At 42.2% G+C, this 22,010-nt stretch overlaps 1 protein-coding gene across 12 annotated transcripts in view; it reads right to left on the bottom strand.

The window, feature by feature from the left end:
• Positions 1-22,010, bottom strand: part of EPB41L4A (erythrocyte membrane protein band 4.1 like 4A) — a 284,958-nt gene that overhangs the window by 153,664 nt on the left and 109,284 nt on the right. For all 12 annotated transcript variants that reach the window (XM_069595261.1, XM_069595266.1, XM_069595264.1 and 9 more), the window contains exon 2: positions 18,864-18,968. In XM_069595261.1, the coding sequence (XP_069451362.1) occupies positions 18,864-18,968 (105 nt within the window). The remainder of the gene's footprint in view (positions 1-18,863; positions 18,969-22,010) is intronic.

The raw sequence follows: 22,010 nt of genomic DNA, 5'->3' as shown, positions 1-22,010 counted from the left end.
CCAACCCAAGGGGAGTTATGCCGTGAACTGGACATGGGTACCCTGCTCAGGACCACTATACATAGTTGTGCCCAACTCCAGGGGCCAGAATTACATGGGTAGCCCAGGTGTGTGCGGCAGCCCTGCCCCTCTCCTTCTGCATTTACAGTCTATTTCTCCCTGCTGCTACTGTGTACATGTGCAGTCATGGCTGAATTTTTACAACCCATAGGCTGTCATCCTCCAGGGTCCTCATCCATGGGATTTTTGGGGCAAGAATACTGCAGTGGGTTGCCATTTCTTCCTCCAGAGGATCTGGAGGATCTGAACCCATACCTCCACACCTTCTGCATTTCAGGTGGATTCTTTACCACTGAGCTACCTGGGAAGTCCCTGTTTCTCCCTAACAGACTCTAAAAACCTAGGGGATCCTAAGTGTGACACTGTCCTCTCAGGAACCCAGCTACTTGCCTAACATCTCCACCTAGATGTCCACTGGGCATCTGAAACTTTACCCTTTCAAAACAGAACTATTGACTCCCCACTCCCAAAATCCAGCTCCTCAGTCAGATGCTATCACTTCTCAGCTTCAGCTTCCACGAGGTTCCCACATACCCAGGCTCCCACATGCTGTCAGGCACTCTATACACCCCTCCTGCTGGTCAGCCTGTCACCCTCCTTCTCACTGTGCTTAGCAGCACTGGCCTTTTTCTCACTTCTAGAAGGCTTCATATTTGTCCTTGTTTTAAGCCACCAAACAGCTGCTCCTGCCACTGCTCCTCACTTCTTGTCTTTCAAGCCTCAGTTTAAATGGAATCTCAGAGAGACTTTTTCTGACCACTCAACAAAAGGAGCCTCCCAGTCACTCTGGCACAAGTCATGTTATTTTTAAAGCATTTGTCACTACATGATATTTGAACACATATTTACAATTTATCTCTCCCTAGAATATAAACTAGGGACCTTGTCTTTTGCTGACCACGGCATCCTAGTTGCTGAGACACAGTTGTGACCCAGTAAGAATCTGCTCCTTGACTCAGTGGAAATGAGAAATAGCATTTGCTCTTATCTCATCACAGTCCCAGGTCAGGTCTGGGACACCAACGAGAACAAGGATATCACACTGTAAACAAAAAGTTTTCTGAGTAAATATTCTCTGTAAAATATCCTGCAACCCAAAACAGTGGTGGGCATCATTTCTGCTCAAAAAATGCTTTAAAATTTAAGTTCCTATATATAATTGGCTTTTAAAGGGCATCCTTTGTTAACTCAAAAGTACTCTGAAATTTCACAGTCCAAAAGAGAAAGTGGGTAAATCTTGCCTCTGTCCCCAAAGAAAGTACCTGCCCCAACTTTGAACAATTTTTGGAGCACCTCTCTTACTGGAATAGGTTATACAAAAATGGTCAAACTAGTCATCTTAGCTTTTTTTCTTCTTTTTCTAAGGTTTTTTAAAATAACATTTATTTCTTAAAAGTTAACATGTGCATAACAGGAAACCAAAAAACACAAGAAGCAAAAAAAAGTCATTCATAATCATATGCAGTTTATCATTTGATGTGTCCTTCTAGGTCTCACTTGTGTATTTTCACAACTAAGCATCCATTTTTATGTAATCAAGGACATATAGTTATGTATCATGCTGTTTCACAAAAATGGCTCCATGTTTTTTACCATTTCAAAATCCCAAAGCTATGAGTATTTTGATAACCAAGCATGCAATATATTTTAAATTTAATGAATTTCAAGATAAAATAATATAGGAAATAATGCATTTTATCAGTAAGCTACTGGCATACTCCAACCAAATCTCTTTTTATATTCATGAAGAAAACCCTTAAGATTCTGAATAAAGTTAAATCAAGGTCAGTTTATCAGAGGTTTGTATCAGATTAAAAAAAAACCCTTTTTCCTATGATAATCAGAAAAATGTCTAGAAACATTAACTCTAAAACCACTGCTTTCCCATTATCCAATCAATCAATCAATCGTCTGAAATTCCATCCTGCATAGCTCATCCTCAGTCAACCAGGTAGACTACAGTCTAATAAAATGTTCATGGTAATGAAATTGGCAATATTCTTGTCATGCACTTAAACAACTAAGAAGGTGTGGGTCACAGAAACTGGTCACACAAAATCTGTTTTATTGATAAAAAGAACACAGCATACCTGCACACTTTGTTACATATGCAAATATATGTGGGTGTATATATATATAGTGACGTTAGTACCATTTCTGATAACTTTGTTTTAAAGTATTTTCTATCTTTACCACGTTCAACTGTTCCTCCTTTTAATCTATTTTTGATGAAAAAAGACACTACTTGCCGTTAGTGAAGAAAGAACTGTGCAAGACAGAATTCAGTCCTTCATCTTACTCAATCTGAAAGACAAATTTATGGAAGCCACGGGATAATCTATTTTATTACATTTTATCAGTAAGCTGGCACATTCCAATCAAATCTCATTTTACATTCATGAAGAAAATCCTCTTAAGAGTACATGACCCATGGAAGACACATTTGTGTCTATTATGATCAACCATCTGGGAGAGAAAAGGAATGGCGGGGGGGGGGGGGGGGGGCGGAGGCGGGGGAGAACTACACGAGGGTTAGGTTCAGATGAACCATGGAGCTGACCCTAGACAAATCTAGGTCCTTCAAAAACATTTTTGAAACCATGTCAAAAAAATAAACAGACAGGCTTCCCTGGTGGTCCAGTGGCTAAGAATCCACCTTGCAATGCAGGGGATACAAGTTCAACCCCTAGCCAGGGAACTAAGATCCCACATGCCACAACTAAGACTCAATGCAAAAATAAATTTTAAAAAAAAATCAACACACACAACAAAGAGAATAATCAGAACATGTTCTGCTGGGGTTCTTTGCAGCAGGCCAGCTCCTGAATTCTCACTATGCAGCAAGTGACTGGACTCAGAAGAAATCAAACCCACTCTAAACAGAAACCAGTTCCAGAAAAGCATCATCACTTCCTTTCTTTTCTTTTCTTTTTTTGGCTGCACTGGCTTATTGTTGCTGCTTTCCCTAGTTCTGGCATATGGGCCTCTCCAGTTGCAGTGTGCTGGCTTAGTTGCCCTGAGGCATATGGGATCTTGGGCTTCCCAGGTGACTCAAGAACCTGTCTGCAATATGGGAGACAGGGCTTTGACCCCTGGGTTGGGAAGATGCCCTGGAGAAGGAAATGGCTACTCACTCCAGTATTCTTGCCTGGAGAATTCCATGGACAGAGAAGCCTGGTGGGCTACATCCATGAGGTTGGAAAGAGTCAGACATGACTGAGCAACTAACACTTTCACTTCATATGGGATCTTAGTTCCCCAGCCAGGGACCAAACCGGTGTCCTCTACATTGGAAGGCAGAGTCTCAATCACTGGACTTGCCAGAGAAATCGTATCACCTCCTTCCTTAATAGAAACTGTTCATAAACTACAAAGAAATAGAAAAACCTATTTTATTAAAAATACCATTTATTATGAACACATTCTTTAAAAAAAAAATCATAGGTAACACAACTGTGTAGCCACTAGTGACATTACCTGAACTCAAAATCTCATACACCTCCTTCTACTACACATTACACTACCTCTTACAAAAGAGGAAGATTCTGAATAGCGCTCGGTAATCTCCAGCATACTAAGAATATCATTCATCTGTAACTTCCTGCAACTCCATATACTTCCAACATAACATCCTAATATCTCAGTAATGTTTATATATATATATATATATATATATATATGAAGTCTAGTTAAAATGAACAAGAGGAAAGTAGTTTCTTAAGAGACCCAAGGCAATAAATTCAAAGAACAGTGGGGAACGGAGGTAGCAAACAAAGAAAAAGAAAAACAAAGAGAGAAGCATTGTGCCCTTTCTCTGACTTGCCATTTGTCCAGGTGAGAAAGCACCTAGTTGGCAGTGGCAGAGGTGGTAAGAGGGTGAGAAATGGGGCATAATCCCTACCATCAAGGAGTTTTCAATCAAGTGGGAGATATTATTTAAGAGAAAAACACAAGGTAGTATTCCTTACCTGTCTTCTGTGAAACCCGTACGCAGGTCAATAAGTGACAGTTAGAACTGGACATGGAACAACAGACTGGTTCCAAACTGGGAAAGGAGTACATCAAGACTATATATTGTCACCCTGCTTATTTAACTTACATGCAGATGTCACTCTGGATGAATCACAACCTGGAATCAAGACTGTCAGGAGAAATAACAATAACTTCAGATATGCAGATGATACTACCATTATGGTAGAAAGCCAAGACAAATTAAAGAGCCTGTTGATGAAAGTGAAAGAGGAGAGTGAAAAAGCTGGCTTAAAACTCAACATTCAAAAAACTAAGATCACAGCATCCTGTCCAATCACTTCATGGCAAATAGATGGGGAAACGATGGAACCAGGGACAGACTTTATTTTCTTGGGCTCCAAAAGCACTGTGGACAGTGACTGTAGCCATGAAATTAAAAGACACTTGCTCCTTGAAGAAAAGCTATGACCAACCTAGATAGCACATTGAAAAGCAGACATTACTTTGCCTATTAAGGTCCGTCTAGTCAAAGCTATGGTTTTTCCAGTAGTCATGTATGGATGTGATAGCTGGACAATAAAAAAGGCTGAGAGCTAAAGAATCGATGCCTTTGAACTGTGGTGTTGGAGAAGACTCTTGAGAGTCCCTTGGACTGCAAGATCAAACCAGTCAATCTTAAAGGAAACCAACCCTGAATATTCACTGGAAAGACTGATGTTGAAGCTGAAGCTCCAATACTTTAGCCACCTGACACGAGCCAACTCATTGGAAAAAGACCCCGATGCTGGGAAAGACGGAAGGCAGAAGGAGAAGGGGATGGCAGAGGATGAGATGGCTGGATGGCATCACTGACTGAATGGACACGAGTTTGAGCAACTCTGGGAGATGGTGAAGGACAGAGAAGCTTGGCATGCTGCAGTCCATGGGGTCGCAAAGGGTCAGACACTACTGAGCAACTGAACAACAAGAATTTCCAATGCATGATAGAAGTAAGCCTAGGGCATTTCTGGGGGATGAGAGAAAGCTTTAGGAAAGACATCTCAATCAGATAGTAAGGAAGAGCAGGATCACCAGGTAAAAATCAGGCATGAAAGACAAGAAGGGTATTCGAGCCAAAGAAGCAGAGGGTACATCACAAGACACTACAGTACAGGCAAGGAGCTGCAGGTGCTTGAGTGTAGTGTTCAGCAACCTGTAGTGCTGGTTTGGGTGGAGGATGGCTGGGGGACTAAAGAGAAGAATTACAGTGCAAGAAAAGCTCTAGAACAACAAAGGGCCACATTTCTTACAGGATCTTGTAAACCTTGTTATGGAATTTCTGACTTTTTCCTTAGGGATTCATTAAAGAATTTGAAACCACAGAGCAGACATTCTTAAAGTAGTATTTCTGAAACAAAACTACAATTGCAAGGGGGAAAACATGGGAGGGAGCAAGAGAGAAGACAGGAAGACCAATCAGAAAGTTTTTACAGAAATCCAGGTTCCCAGGCTGGCACTTCAACCAGGATTCAGGGCTGGGAACTGGCGCTAGAAGGATAAGAGGTGACCACAGTCCTGCAGACACACTGCTCTCCCGCTTAATTGTGAACAGTGGTTCTTTTCACTCTCAAAAGTATCCTAGGTTGGATGGTTAATTACACAGTCACATTAGCCATTAAGAACTGACAGACTTGGTGACTCGTCAGCTCTGAGAAGGGAGATGATGGATTTGGGGATGACACCCCAGCCTGAAGTGCAGCATTCACCAAGGTATTCAAGAAGAAGGGCAGACACCTCTTATGCAACTATAAGAACATCCTAAAGGGTACACAGACAACAGATAGTTTTAAGGGACTTAATTCTAGGATCCTCAACTTCCATATACATTTTTATTCCCTCTTTTATTGAGAAATTATTGACATACACAACTAAGTTTAAAGCATTCAACACAATGGTGTAATTTATATATATTGTGAAATGATTACCGCAATAGGTTCAGCTAACATTCACCTTCTCACATACACACAATAAAAAGAAAGAAAAAATAGTCCACCTTTTGATGAGAACTCTTGGGATTTGCTGTCTTCACACATTCTTTTAGACCTGATCTACTGGGCACAGTTCTCCCCACCACCCACCCCTTTCACAAACACTCCTTTCCCATTTACAGTAGGAAGGCACCTCCCACCCTTTCAAATTCTCTAGAGCACACTGCCCCAGGATGTGGAAAATCCTCGAGCAGAAGAATACCAGTGTTTTAAATACCAGTGTTAGCAGTTTCCTTCAATAAAACACTCTTAAACCAGAAGATCAGGTTCTGTCTTTTCGAACCTTACATGTCCTTTTGACTCACACCAGTACTCTTTCCTGGAAAATCCCATGGATGGAGGAGCCTGGTAGGCTGCAGTCTATGGGGTCAGAAAGAGTCGGAAACAACTAAGCGACTTCACTTTCACAGACAAAGTAAGAGAAGTATGGTATTTTGCTCCTTGGCGAGGTTGTTCTGAACTCAGGTATATTATAGAACAAGGCAACAAAAGGAATGGCGATTTTTGTTTAATGATCTTGCAATTTCCACCATCCAGCTATTATCAAAACACATAAATATACGGCTAGGTCAGGAGATAGGGATCCATAGAAAAAAACAAATCAAAGCCCTGGAAAACCTATCACATCTAAGTGATAGGTTTATCACTTAGATAAACCTTATCTGTGCCTTATCTGTCTATACTCATCCAAATTCCCAGGTGAAATACTTGTCACAGGATACATTAACATTTTTATTTAAACTGACAAAATATAGAATACACCCTGGTTTAGCTGAGTGGTTTGATAACTGGTTTTGCAAAAGGGACTTCCCTGGTGGCTCAGATGGTAAAGCATCTGCCTACAATGCAGAAGACCAGGGTTCAATCCCTGCGTTGGGAAGATCTCCTGGAGAAGCAAATGGCAACCCACTCCAGTATTCTTGCCTGGAAAATCCCATGCACAGAGGAGCCTGGTAGGCTACAGTCCATGGGATCGCAAAGAGTTGGACACGACTCAGCAACTTCACTTTCACTTTGCCAAAGTAAAAGTTGGACTCTCTTTATAAATTGGATGAACTAAATCTGCAGCTCCTACATTCTGATGAAAATACAAATACACAAGTAGATAAAAGCATTTTACCAAATATCATATATTGGCAAATGTTCATTAAAATGAACAATTTTTAGTTTGCAGGCGGCGGCGGCGAGCCAGCGCACTAAGCACGGCCGAGAAGCGCTACACTACGTCCGAGGTCGGGGCAGCGGCCGAGTGCCAGGCTGCGACGGCGCAGGAACGGCCGAGAGGAGCTACCCAGCGTCTGAGGTCAGGGGCGGTGGCCGAGAGGAGCCACACTGCGTCCGAGGTCAGGGGCGGCCGGGAGGAGCCACCCCACGTCCAAGGTCAGGGGCGGCCGGGAGGGGATACCCTGCATCCGAGGTCAGGGCTGGCGGCCGGGAGGAGACACCCCACGTCTGAGGTCAGGGGCGGCGTCCGAGGTCAGGGGCGGCGGCCGAGAGGAGCTACCGCACATCCGAGGCCAGTGGCGGCTGGGAGGAGACACCCCGCATCTGAGGTCAGGGGCGGTCAGGAGAAGCCACCTCGCACCTGAGGCCAGGGGCGGTGACCCTGAGGAGCCACCCACGCCTGAGGCGGGGGCCGTTGGCCAGGAGGAGCATCCCGAGGAGCGGTGGCTGCGCAGGCACAGGAGGGCCTAAGGAGCTACCCCACGTTGAAGGTCAGGAACAGCAGCCGTAAGGAGATACCCCTCCTCCAAGGTAAGGAGCAGCGGCTGTGCTTTGCTGGAGCGGGCGGTGAAAAGATACCCCACGCCCAAGGTAAGAGAAACCCAAGTAAGATGGTAGGTGTTCTGAGAGGGCATCAGAGGGCAGACACAACTAAAACCATACTCACAGAAAACTCGTCAGTCTAATCACACTAGGACCACAGCCTTGTCTAACTCAATGAAACCAAGCCATGCCCTGAGGGGCCACCCAAGACAGGCACGTCATGGTGGAGAGGTCTGACAGAACGTGGTCCACTGGAGAAGGGAATGGCAAACCACTTCAGTATTCTTGCCTTGAGAACCCCATGAACAGTATGAAAAGGCAAAGTGATAGGATACCAAAAGAGGAACTCCCCAGGTCATTAGGTGCCCAATATGCTACTGGAGATCAGCGGAGAAATAACTCCAGAAAGAATGAAGGGATGGAGCCAAAGCAAAAACAACACTCAGTTGTGGATGTGACCAGTAATAGAAGCAAGGTCCGATGCGGTAAAGAACAATATTGCACAGGAACCTGGAATGTCAGGTCCATGAATCAAGGCAAATTGGAAGTGGTCAAACGAGATGGCAAGAGTGAACATCGACATTCTAGGAATCAGCGAACTAAAATGGACTGGAATGGGTGAATTTAACTCAAATGACCATTATATCTACTACTGTGGGCAGGAATCCCTCAGAAGAAATGGAGTAGCCATCATCGTCAACAAAAGAGTCCGAAATGCAGTACTTGGATGCAATCTCAAAAACAACAGAATGATCTCTGTTCATCTCCAAGGCAAACCATTCAATATCACAGTAATCCAAGTCTATGCCCCAACCAGTAACGCTGAAGAAACAGAAGTTGAACAGTTTTATGAAGACCTACAAGACCCAAAAAAGATGTCCTTTTCGTTATAGGGGACTGGAATGCAAAAGTAGGAAGTCAAGAAACACCTGGAATAACAGGCAAATTTGGCCTTGGAATGCGGAATGAAGCAGGGCAAACACTAATAGAGTTTTGCCAAGAAAATGCACTGGTCATAGCAAACACCCTCTTCCAACAACACAAGAGAAGACTCTACACATGGACATCACCAGATGGTCAACACCGAAATCAGATTGATTATATTCTTTGCAGCCAAAGATGGACAAGTGCTATGCAGTCAACAAAAACAAGACCAGGAGCTGACTGTGGCTCAGATCATGAACTCCTTATTACCAAATTCAGACTCAAATTGAAGAAAGTAGGGAAAACCGCTAGACCATTCAGGTATGACCTAAATCAAATCCCTTACGATTATACAGTGGAAGTGAGAAATAGATTTAAGGGCCTAGATCTGATAGATAGAGTGCCTGATGAACTATGGAATGAGGTTTGTGACACTGTACAGGAGACAGGGATCAAGACCATCCCCATGGAAAAGAAATGCAAAAAAGCAAAATGGCTGTCTGAGGAGGCCTTACAAATAGCTTTGAAAAGAAGAGAGGCGAAAGCAAAGGAGAAAAGGAGAGATATAAGCATCTGAATGCAGAGTTCCAAAGAATAGCAAGAAGAGGTAAGAAAGCCTTCTTCAGCAATCAATGCAAAGAAATAGAGGAAAACGACAGAATGGGAAAGACTAGAGATATCTTCAAGAAAATTAGAGATACCAAGGTAACATTACATGCAAAGATGGGCTCGATAAAGGACAGAAATGGTATGGACCTAACAGAAGCAGAAGATATTAAGAAGAGGTGGCAGGAAAATACCGAAGAACTGTACAAAAGAGATCTTCACGATCCAGATAATCATGATGATGTGATCACTAATCTAGAGCCAGACATCTTGGAATGTGAAGTCAAGTGGGCCTTAGAAAGCATCACTACGAACAAAGCTAGTGGAGGTGATGGAATTCCAGTAGAGCTATTTCAAATTCTGAAAGATGATGCTGTGAAAGTACTGCACTCAATATGCCAGCACATTTGGAAAACTCAGCAGTGGCCACAGGACTGGAAAAGGTCAGTTTTCATTCCAATTCCAAAGAAAGGCAATGCCAAAGAATGCTCAAACTACTGCACAGTTGCACTCATCTCACATGCTAGTAAAGTAATGCTCAAAATTCTCCAAGCCAGGCTTCAGTAATACGTAAACCGTGAACTTCCTGATGTTCAACCTGGTTTCAGAAAAGGCAGAGGAACCAGAGATCAAATTGCCAACATCCACTGGATCATGGAAAAAGCAAGAGAGTTCCAGAAAAACATCTATTTCTGCTTTATTGACTATGCCAAAGCCTTTGACTGTGTGCATCACAATAAACTGTGGAAAATTCTGAAAGAGATGGGAATACCAGACCACCTGACCTGCCTCTTGAGAAATCTGTATGCAGGTCAGGAAGCAACAGTTAGAACTGGACATGGAACAACAGACTGGTTCCAAATAGGAAAAGGAGTATGTCAAGGCTGTATATTGTCACCCTGCTTATTTAACTTCTATGCAGAGTACATCATGAGAAACGCTGGGCTGGAAGAAACACAAGCTGGAATCAAGATTTCTGGGAGAAATATCAATAACCTCAGATATGCAGAAGACACCACCCTTATGGCAGAAAGTGAACAGGAGCTAAAAAGCCTCTTGATGAAAGTGAAAGAGGAGAGTGAAAAAGTTGGCTTAAAGCTCAACATTCAGAAAACGAAGATCATGGCATCCTGTCCCATCACTTCATGGGAAATAGATGGGGAAACAGTAGAAACAGTGTCAGACTTTATTTTGGGGGGCTCCATAATCACTGCAGATGGTGACTGCAGCCATGAAATTAAAAGATGCTTACTCCTTGGAAGAAAAGTTATGACCAACCTAGATAGTATATTCAAAAGCAGAGACATTACTTTGCCGACTAAGGTCCGTCTAGTCAAGGCTATGGTTTTTCCTGTGGTCATGTATGGATGTGAGAGTCGGACTGTGAAGAAGGCTGAGCACCGAAGAATTGATGCGTTTGTACTGTGGTGTTGGAGAAGACTCTTGAGAGTCTGATGGCTATCAATTAAAACAGCAGTGTATTATACATTTTAATAATTCTTAAACTTAAAAAGTGAGTATTTATTGGAAGTGCATGTTGATAAAATACTGGACTGCTTCTTCTCAGTTAGTGCACATACCCCTGGATGATTATAATATACTCCTGATGTGAGACAGGGATCAGCATCAATTTTATTCCTATTTCTTGTCTTTATAAGGATGAGCACTGAGTAACCTTATCTACTGAAGGAGGTAGATTGAAAATGAAGGAGTTTTGATAAAGGAAGATCACTCAGTTTTTTGAACTCTCCAGAGTTATACGCCCCCCCAAAAAAATCACATAGTGATCTGTCATCTAAAATTACTTTCTGTAAACTTAAGCATCTCAAATGCACTGTAGTCATCACCATCCCCTCTCAACCTGCTCTGAGAGCAAGGGTATCTCAGACCACTCATCAGGTTCTGCTTTAGTTTAGTTTGAAAGCAAGGGGTTCAAAACTTACTGAGTGGCAAACAGTTTGTAATCGTTAGAGTAATTCAACTTCACAGTGTCTGGGAGATGTATTAAAAATGCTTTACCAAGACTTACCAAAGCAGTATTTGTTATGTTTTTTCTCTTTTACTTAGAGGCACCTGATGTAATCTATTTTGATTTGAAAGGATTCACTTCACTTCAGTTCAGTTCAGTCACTCAGTCGTGTCCGACCCTTTGCGACCCCATGAATCGCAGCACGCCAAGTCTCCCTGTCCATCACCATCTCCCGGAATTCACTCAGACTCATGAGAAGGCTGCAGATGCAGAAGCAAAATCCAGGAGAGAGGCACTGGGGCTCCTCCACTGAGAGGAGGGAAAAGGATGATTAAGAAGCAACTAAGAGTCCCTTGAACTGCAAGGAGATCCAACCAGTCCATCCTAAAGGAGATCAGTCCTGAGTGTTCATTGGAAGGGCTGATGTTGAAGCTGAAACTCCAATACTTTGGCCACCTCATGCGAGGAACTGACTCATTTGAAAAGACCCTGATGCTGGGAAAGATTGAGGGCAGGAAGAGAAGGGGACGACAGAGGGTGAGATGGTTGGATGGCATCACTGACTCAATGGGCATGAATTTGGGTAAACTCCGGGAGTTGGTGATGGACAGGCAGGCCTGGTGTGCTGCGGTCCATGGGGTCTCAAGGAGTTGGACTGAGCGACTGAACTGAACTGAAGTGTGTACAGAGGGTTAAGAAGCTGGGGAATTTCCATCTGATTGCTTTTATTGTCTCAGTGAAGAGAAGAGTTCACTGGGGGAAAGGGCATTCATGTGCTGGCTGAATCTGTAATGCAAGGTGTCTCCCTCCTTCTTTGACTTCTAAAGTTACAGGATAGCAGATCCAGCAGGTTGAATTCTATATTCTGAGAAAAGCTCTAACTAGGTAAAATCTGCATTTGAAGGAGTAATTTGTAGAGAAGCTTCAAGCTAACATTAAAATAGAATATGGGAACTCCTGCGGTGGACCGATGGCTAAGACTCAGCGGTCCCAATGCAGGGGGTCCAGGTTCCACCCCTGGTCTGGAAACTAGATCCTGCATGCCACAATGAAGATTAAAGATCCCATATGCCACACTAAGACCCGCACACCCAAATAAGCAAAACAAATAAATATTTAAAGTAAAATGGGACAGGATTATAAATTTTAAAACCAGAAGTAGTAATAGGATATCACATTTACTCTTATTACTGCTTTCAATATCAACAAAATGGATCTTCAAAAATCTCCAGAGGTGTTTAAGAGTCCAGAGTTAATTAGATTTTCTCTCCTTTCCTCCAGACTGTTTCCTTCTTTCCTCTACCTCACCTCTTAAAAATATATTATCACCAGCAATATTTTCCTCCATCCTAGTTTCAACAGGAAAAGTGTCCGAAATGTTTAAAACTGTATAATACACAATGAGCTTTCAAGTGTTCTCTAATTTGATCCTACAACAGTCTTGAATGTCGGGGCAAGGAAAGCATCTCAGTATTCAGAAAAATGAAGTGACTTGACCTTTCTTAAGAGCAGACCTAGGGCTCGACCTGTCTTGTGACTCCAAAGGCAGTCATCTGTTCTGCTACCGCTCCACACTCCATTTACAATAACAAAGGCAGCTCATGCTTCTTTCAGCTTCAGAGTAATTTCAGACTTGCCCAACTATTAAAGTGAAGAAGCCTATATTAAAATCCCAATTCTCTGCCTATCTTGAACAGATCTCACTCCCTCCCTCATAATAAGGAATCTAGATAATCCTTGCAGCAGCAACTAACCTACTCATAGACTTCTGCGATGTACACATGCAGTCCTAATCACAGAAATTCTGCACACCTGCAGGAGGATATATGCTAATATTACCCGGAGAAGTAACAGTGTCTCGGGTTTCTGCTTAATGCAGTGAACCCAAAGGAGAAAGCCCTCATGTTTCCACTGAGCCAGCAAAGTAACACTCTCCCCACAGTAACCACATGTACTGGTTTCTTTTTGATGCTGCAACAGATGACCACAAACTTGTGGCTTCAAACAGCAGAAATTTACTATCTTACAATTCTGAAGGCCAAAAGTCCAAAACGATCTCAGTGGGTGTAAGAGACTGAAGGTCTGTGTCCACTGCAAGTTTACATGTTAAGCCCCAACCCCCTATGTATCCGTGTATGCTCAGTCATGTCTAACTCGTTGTGACCCCATAGACTGTAGCCCACCAGGCTCCTCTGTCCATGCGGTTTTCCAGGCAAGAATACTGGAGTGGGTTGCCAATTCCTCCTCCAAGGGATCCTCCCGACCCAGGGATCGAACCCCCATCTCCTGCACCTACTGCACTGGCAGGTGGCTTCTTTACCACTGAACCACCTGGGGTGATGGTATTTGGAGGTAGGGCCTCTGGGAGGTAATTAGGTCAGGGAGCAATGGGATTAGCGCTCTTACAAGAAAGCTCTTATACCACATGAAATTATGTGGTATACTTTCAGCCGTCATCTGTCTGAAACCTGGAAAAGGGCCCTCACCAGAATCCAACCATGTTGGCACTCTCCTTTCAGACTTTCAGCCTCTAGAGCTGTGAGAAATCAATGCTTCTTCCTTAAACCACCCAGCCTACAGTAATTTGTTACAGCAGCCCAAACTGACTAAGACACTGGGCTTAAAACTTAAGTGTAGGCAGGGCTGTGTTCCTTCTGGAAGAACCTGAGGAGAATCTTGGCTTGCCTTTTCCAACTGTTGGAGGCCACCTGCCTCCCTGGTATCGAGGCCTCCTTTCAGTGCGTGCACCACTCTGACCTCTGTGCCCCCTGTCGCATCTGCTCTGACCCTCTTGCCTTCTCTTTCACCTGCAAGAATACATGTAACTATGTTGGTCCCACCTGGATAGTCTCCCAATCACAAGATCCTTACTTTAGTCGCATCTGCCAAGTCCCTTTTGCCATATAAAGTGACACACCCACAGGGGCTGGGATGAGGACACTGAGCAGAGAGAGCTGGTGCTCACTTGAACTGAAGCTGCGCCGAGCAGAGCTGCTGGCCACGGGCCATGAGGGAGACAGCGAGGAGTTCCCAATGAGCAGCCACTCAACCGGTGACAGGCAGGCCTAGAACATACTGCAGGGCATCCACTCTCCTGAGAGGGCTGCTGTTCGAGACTGAGGGTTAATACTTGAAGAGAATTTTAAATATTTACAGCTAGTGAGTGGCATGGTCATTAGACAAAACTGATGTGTTCTTCTAATCCCTATGACAGATGGCCTCACATCCAGCTTCCATCAAGACTGGTCCAGATATAAAAAGGACATATTCCACACAGACCAGTCTGGATTAAGAACGAACCTGATAACCCAGTTCAGAGCAGAACAGAAAGGAGGTTCTAGATCCAGGCTAAGGTTAACTGCTTTCACCGTTGCCATTTTTAGAAAAAGAAACTGCAAGTACATGAACTCCATGGCGCATCTAAAGGAAAGCCTGAGGTGATGCGGGAAGCACTGTGTTGATTCAGTCTCAGTAAATGTGTCTTCATGAAGAACTATTTTTATTATCCTGAGATTCTTTTACAGACCCCTCCTGAGAAGTAAAGAAATTACGAAGCCCAGAGTGTTCCAAATCAAGTCAGCTATACCTCAGAGAGACATTTGCCTTAACAAAGCATGTTTATATCCTGAATACCCATTGGAAGGACTGATGCTGAAACTCCAATACTTTGGCCATTGATGTGAAGAGTCAACTCACTGGAAAAGACTCTGATGCTGGGGAAGACTGAGGGCAGGAGGAAAAAGGGGGCAACAGAGGATGAGATGGTTGGATGGAATCACCGACTCAATGTATATGAATCTGAGCAAACTCCAGAAGATAGTGGAGGACAGGGAAGCCTGGCGTGCTGCAGTCCAAGGGGTCACAAAGAGTCAGACACAACTGAGCAACTGAACGACGACAAGTACTCTTTACACATATAGAACATCTAAATCTAGGCATCTGCTACATAAATTTCCCAGGACTTGGTTCCATGGAATATACAGTTTAATAAAATTTGAATTTTTTCATTTAACATTCCAGGCATGAAACTCCCTTTCCTCAGAATTCCTCATCTTACATGCATTCAAGTCAGGACATTATTGTACTGAATAACTGGAAGATCTTGAAAACAGGAAGACTTGGGTTTGAATTCTGATCTTAATACTTGCTGGTTGTGTGACCTTGGGGACATCGTTCAACCATTTTAGCTTCCTTTTCTTCATCTCTGACGGTAAAGTGACAATATTTAACTCGAACAGTTCTTCCGGGTGTGCAATGAGCATAAGAAAATGCTCAACAGTTGCTGGTGTATTGGTGACAGTGATGATGATGGCTGATGCATCTGGATTGAGGCCTGTTGGTTATTTCTGTCCTCCAGGAGAGAGAGTTCCCTGCGATGTGGGGTCTACCTGTCACAGGGACATATTTATCAGGCATGTATGTATGTGCTAGTTGCTCAGTCATGTCTGACTCTTTGTTGACTCCATGGACTATAGCCCACCAGGCTCCTCTGACCACAGAATTCTCTGGGAAGGAATACTGGAGTGGGTAGCCATTCCCTTCTCCAGGGATCTTCCTGACCCAGGGATTGAACTCCTGAATTACAGACAGATTCTTAACCGTGTCAGCCACCAGGGAAGCCCCCTGTTGCTGCCTAATTCTCTAGGGTAGCTGCCCATCTTCTCATGCAACACACACCTATTCCCTGAGATGGGCATAAAGCCCTCCATAACCTTTCCTCGTCAGTTCTGCAGCCACCGCCAGTCTAACTCACCTGTAGACGCATCCTTACACTTTGACCACACCTGGATGACTAGCAGTGCTGCAGACTGCCTCCTGCATTGCAGGCAGATTCTTTACTGTCTGAGCTACCAGGAAAGCCCTCTACTTCCCCCATCCCCAGCCAGTTCAGGCATGGCCCCAAAGCATGGTCCACTGCTGATGGAGGGAGGGGGAGGGGGAGCTTCTCTTTGCTGCACTCATCTCTTTTTCCTGTCCTCTTTCTTCCTTTCATCCCCAGTTCCTCTTCCCAATCTCTGCATTGGCTTCAAGAGTTGATCTAAGCGGTCCCCATCAGGACCTCAAAGTCTTCTATGTAGGTGTTAATTATATACAAGATCCTTACACAGGCATTGTTCATTAAAATAAACTTCTGGGCACAGAAAAAGAGTAAAGCAATAAACAAATCCAATCTAATGGACAGTAATCCAGGCATATTCACAGAAATAACTCCTCTGTTTTTAAGACAAAGACTTTTCCCCATGTCCTGTGCTATTCTAGCATCGGGCTGTTCTTAAACTCTTATTCACCATTAAGTAACTATGGGATGCGAAGGGCTGTTTCTACTAGTATAGAGAGGAAGTAGGGAAATATGAAGTGAGGTTTACTGACAATCCCCTCAAAGACTTACAGCTGGGGGGCTGCCCTTCTAGCGTGAGGGAGGTCCCAACACCTATCTCAAAATCCAAGAGAAGCACGTCAGGAACGGAATCATGTCTTCCTTCCCAGACACTCTACCCACCCTGCAGAAATGACAGGCTTTGGTCAGTTACCTAAAGGAAGGCTAAACTGTCATGGCCTTATTCTCATAGCTTCCTACAGTTAAAAGGAAAACAGTGCGTTTAAACAGGCAAAGACTAAGTCATGTTTACAAATCACCCCTATTTTTTCTGAGTTTACTATAAAGAAACAAATTCAGAAGACCCAAAAATCATGTGATTTACACATCTGATGTTTTTCCCACATAATAAAACATGTCTTAAATAAGTTTCCTCCTTCATATTATGTATTTTCTCCTAAGCCTGTATCAGAAATGCCAACTCTTAGAAATAAAGGTAACGGAAAAATAAATTTTGATCTTAACAAGCCCTAGAAAACTTTAAATAAACTATCAATACCACCTTCTAATTCTTTTGCAATGATACAAGCCATTGTTTGAAATTCTCTAGCTTTTCACCTTTTTTCCTTTGGAATGTTTAAAAAAAAAAAGAGAGAGATAAGGTCTATACAATTTTAGCAAGACAGTCAATCTTTCCAGGCAAGGTCTGACATATAAGATCAGAAACTGAATTTCCCTCTGCTGGAAAAATGCTATTTCAAAAATATGAAGCTAATACTAGATATTTTCTATGGCCTTCAATTTAATCTCTCAGTATAGATTTACAGTTTTGCTATGTTGACTTATAGTCGTACAAGACAGAAGTCAGTGACCTGAATATGTCCATTCCCTCTGAAGCACGTATTAACGACCACTGGCCTTTAGAAAGCAATTCCTTCCTATGGAAAGCTAAGTAACACACCCAATTTTTAACTCCTACTTTGTGAAATCTTGTGAAACAGAACAAGCTTGTTATAGAAAAAGCTCAAGAACATACTGCCATCAACAGCATTCCATTTGCCTGCCTCTTCTCATCCTAGCACGTTCTTGAGAACAGAACAAGAAACCCCACTCAGACAATCAGTGAACCGCAATGAACAGACCCCAGACCCAGATGACTCAGTGGAGGCTAGGAGAACTAAGGCAGAAAGAAGAGAAAAGCTATTTTAACAGGCATATAAAAAAATGAAAGGTCAAATATGGTATTTTTAAGGTAAGCATTAAGCATTATAAGCATAAGACTTTCTAGCTCAGGTTAAGATCTGTCTTAAGACTTTTAAGCCAAAAGTCATATTAATGAATATACTTTCATATCTCAAAACCCTCACCTTCAAAATCTTTCCTCTTTTCATCATCCAAGAGAGCCTGTCAACCTTATAACCAAATAGAATCTACACTAACCAGTTTGCTAAGTTTGTTAATAACTCTCTACCATCCAGCCAGTTAGGAAGATCTTGAGTTAAATCCTCCTGAACAAATGACATCCAACACCAGAAGCTTGGTTGCCTTTATTACTCTTACTTCATCAAGCTTATGAATGAAAACCTCTACTTAGTTTATCTTATAATTGCTTGCCCAACTTATAAAACTTAGATAGGCACCTTTTTACACTGTATTTCTTTTAAATACTCTTTAACCATTTACTTTCCTAAAAAGCAATAATAACCACAAGGAGCTTAGCCAGGTGTTCTGTGATAACCCAGAGGAGTGAGATTGGGAGAGGGGGAGGGGGGTTAGAAGGGAGGCTCAAGAGGGAGAGGATTTGTGTATATTTATAACTGACTTGTGTCGTACAGCAGAAACCCACACAGCATTGTAAGGCAATTATCCTCCAACTTAAAAATTTTTTTATATTTTAAAAAGCAATAATACTTATCACTATAAGACATTAGTCATTTGGCTCCTAACACATTAAATGGCTAATTCAGTCCTCCTAACAACACAAAGGGGAAGTACTCTCTATAATATAATCGTAAAGAACAGAAACCATGTGAGCCACCTATCAAGAAATCTACACACACAAACTGTGAATCCTACAACTCTGCGGACTTTTGGCAGAAGAGGGAAAAAATTCAAAGAAATTAGCAATGGAAAACATGTTCAAGGTTTTCAGTTACCAGAGAAGGCAGAGATACGATGAAATTTACAACCAGGAAGTTTAATATGGAGTCACTGCACTCACCGTTTGGTGGTTTCTGTCACAGTAACGCAGTCCAAAATAGTCCACCTCCACAAGGTTTATGTGACGAAACACGTGTTCAAGGACAACGGACCCCTTCGTTGACTTCTGCAAAAATAATTCACAGGTTGTGTCTTTTTTTTTTTAATAAGGTGTCTTGTCTTTCTCAGTGGGACACAGCCACAGTTCTCATCTTTTATTAGCTTTGCTCACAGGGAAACAATTTTATTAGCCCATAGTTCCCTCTTTAAGTTTTGCCTCAATTACAAAGAGATTTAAGTATTAAATAAATTCTTCTGAAAAACAATTTTAAATTATCATTTATTATAAATTAATAAGATGCTTTTCTTATGAGACTAAAATATTAAGACAAAATTATTATTTTAATAAAGATAATAGCTTATATGAAGTACGTCTAATAAATTCATCAAAAAAAATTTACTTTGGTTAAAATCCCATACTTCTCTCACTTTAAAAAGCAACTTTCACCAGGATCATTACTCTCACAACTAATGCAGAAGATATATAAAGTTAAAACAGCAATTTTTAATAGGCTTCCCTTGTGGCTCAGCTGGTAAAGAACTGCCTGCAATGTGGGAAACTTGGGTTAGATCCCTGGGTTGGGCAGATCCCCTGGAGAAGGGAAAGGCTAACCACTCCAGTATTCTGGCCTGAAGAATTCCAGGGACTATACAGTCCATGGGGTCGGAAAGAGTCAGACACAACTGAGCGACTTTCACACACACAGAGCCAAAGCTTTTTGAAATTTTTATCTCATTTTGCTTAATAAGGTTTTATGTTTTATTTTTTAATTGAAATATAGTTGGCATACAATATGACATTAGTTTCCAGTATACTATATGATTTGACGTTTGCATACATTATAAAATGATCACCATGATAAGTTTAGTAACCAACTAGTCCCACACACAGTTACTACAACATTATTGACCATATTCCTTATGCTGAATATCTCTGTGATTATTTAATTGGAGGAAAATTACATTATTGCGATTATTTTGCCACATATCAACATGAATCGGCCACAGGTATACATGTGTTTCTCCCATCCTGAACCCCCCTCCCACCTCTCTCCACTCTATCCCTCTGGGTTGGCCCAGAGCACCAGCTTTGGGTTCCCTGCTTCATGCATCGAACTTGCACTGGTCATCTATTTCACATATGGTAATGTACATGTTTCACTGCTAGTCTCCCAAATCATCCCACCCTCGCCTTCTCCCACTGAGTCCAAAAGTCTGTTCTTTACATCTGTGTCTCCTTTTGCTGTCCTGCATGTAGGATTGTTGGTACTATCTTCCTAAATTACATATATATGTATACACATTAATATACTCTGCAATTATTTATTACATAACTGGAGATCTATATCTCTTAATTCCTTCACCAATTTCACCCTCTCCCTTCTGGCAACCATCCATTTGTTCTCTGCACTACAAGTCTATCTTCATTTTGTCTTAGTTCACTCTGTTTTTAGATTGTACAGGCATTTGTCTTTCCCTGTCTGACACATTGCTTTTAGCGCAATGTCCTCTAGATCCATCTATGCTGTCACAAATAGCATGGCTTCCTTTTTTAATGGCTGCCTAGCATTCCACTGTGCAGATGCACAACACGTCTTTATCCACTCATGTATCAATTAACACCTGGGCTGCTTCTACATCATGGCTACTGTAATAACGTTGCAATGAACACTGGAGTCCATATAGCTTTTCAAATCAGTGTTTTTGATTTCTTCATGTAAATACCCAGAAGTGAAACTGACGGATCATATGGCAGTTCTATATTTACTTTTTTAGAAACCCTCACACTACTGCCCATAGTGGCTGCATCAATTTACACTCCCACCAGCAATGTACAAAGGTCCCCTTTTCTCCACAGACTCATAAACACGGATTATTTGTTGCTTTTTGATGGTACCCATTCTGACAAGTGTAAGGTGGAATCTCACTGTGGTTTTGATCTGCATTTCCCTGATCCTCAGTGATACAGAGCTAGTGATACAGAGCATCTCCTCACATGTCTGTTGGCCATTAGCATGTCTTCTTTGGTAAAATATCTATTCAGGTGTTCTGCCTATTTTTAAATTGGGATGTTTGTGTGTTTTTGACATCAAGTTGTATGAGTTTTTCTGTCGACCTTGGGTATTAACCCTTATTGGATATATGGGCTGCAAATAACATTCCCTCATTCAGTAAGCTTTTTATTCTGTTGATATTAATAATTTCCTTTCTGTGAAAAACTTTTTAGCTTGATACAGTCCCATTTGTTTATTTTTGCTTTTGTTTCCCTTACCTGAGAAGATATTTCCAAAAAGTATTTCTCAGACCAATGTTGAAGGGCACCTTGTCTATGCTTTAAGACTTTTATGGTTGCGGGTCTTATATTTTTCATCTTTAATCAATTTTGAGTTTATTTTTGTATATGCTGGGAGAAAGTAGTCCAATTTGATTCTTTTTCATGTAGCTGTCCAGTTTAACAAAGATTATTGAAGAGGCTGTCTTTCCCCCATTTTGTATTTTCTTGCCTCCTTTGTCATAGATTAATTGTCCATAGCTCAGGTTCATTTCTAGGTTTTCTATTCAGGTTCATCGATCCACATGTCTGTTTTGTGCCGGTACCATATTGTTTTGATTACTGTAGCTCTGTAGTGTAGTTTGAAATGAGGGAATGTGATTCCTCCAGGTTATTTCAAATTACTGCCTTTGTGCTGGGATTCAAAGTATTTCAGGTATTGCAGTCATTCTTTAAGAGTGGAGTCTTTGTTTTCTACAGCCCTTTAGCTCTCCTGTCTTCAAAACCAGATATTCTGGGGGCTTGTCTTCCCAATGCAAAACTGTGGGCTGGGGAGCTCAAAGTGGGGGCTGCACTTTAGGGAAAAATTCGGCAATGGTGATTATCCTCCTGTTTGTGGGTCACCTTCCCAAGGAGTGTGGGTGTTAATTATACTGAAGCTTTGTCTCTCCCACCCGTCTCATTGTGGTTCCTTCTTTACATCTTTACTTGCGGAAAGTCTTTTTTGAAACTCTTCAGGCCATTCCCATAGATGGTTGCTCTGTAAATAGGTGGAACTTTCACGTGCCCATGGAAGAGGTGAGCTCAGGGTCCTCCTAATCTACCATCTTGGCCACC

The sequence above is a fragment of the Ovis canadensis genome, chromosome 7, assembly GCF_042477335.2.
Source record: "Ovis canadensis isolate MfBH-ARS-UI-01 breed Bighorn chromosome 7, ARS-UI_OviCan_v2, whole genome shotgun sequence".
Taxonomy (NCBI): domain Eukaryota; kingdom Metazoa; phylum Chordata; class Mammalia; order Artiodactyla; family Bovidae; genus Ovis; species Ovis canadensis.
Note: the sequence above shows the minus strand (reverse complement) of the source record. Positions and strands in the feature narration are given on the sequence as shown.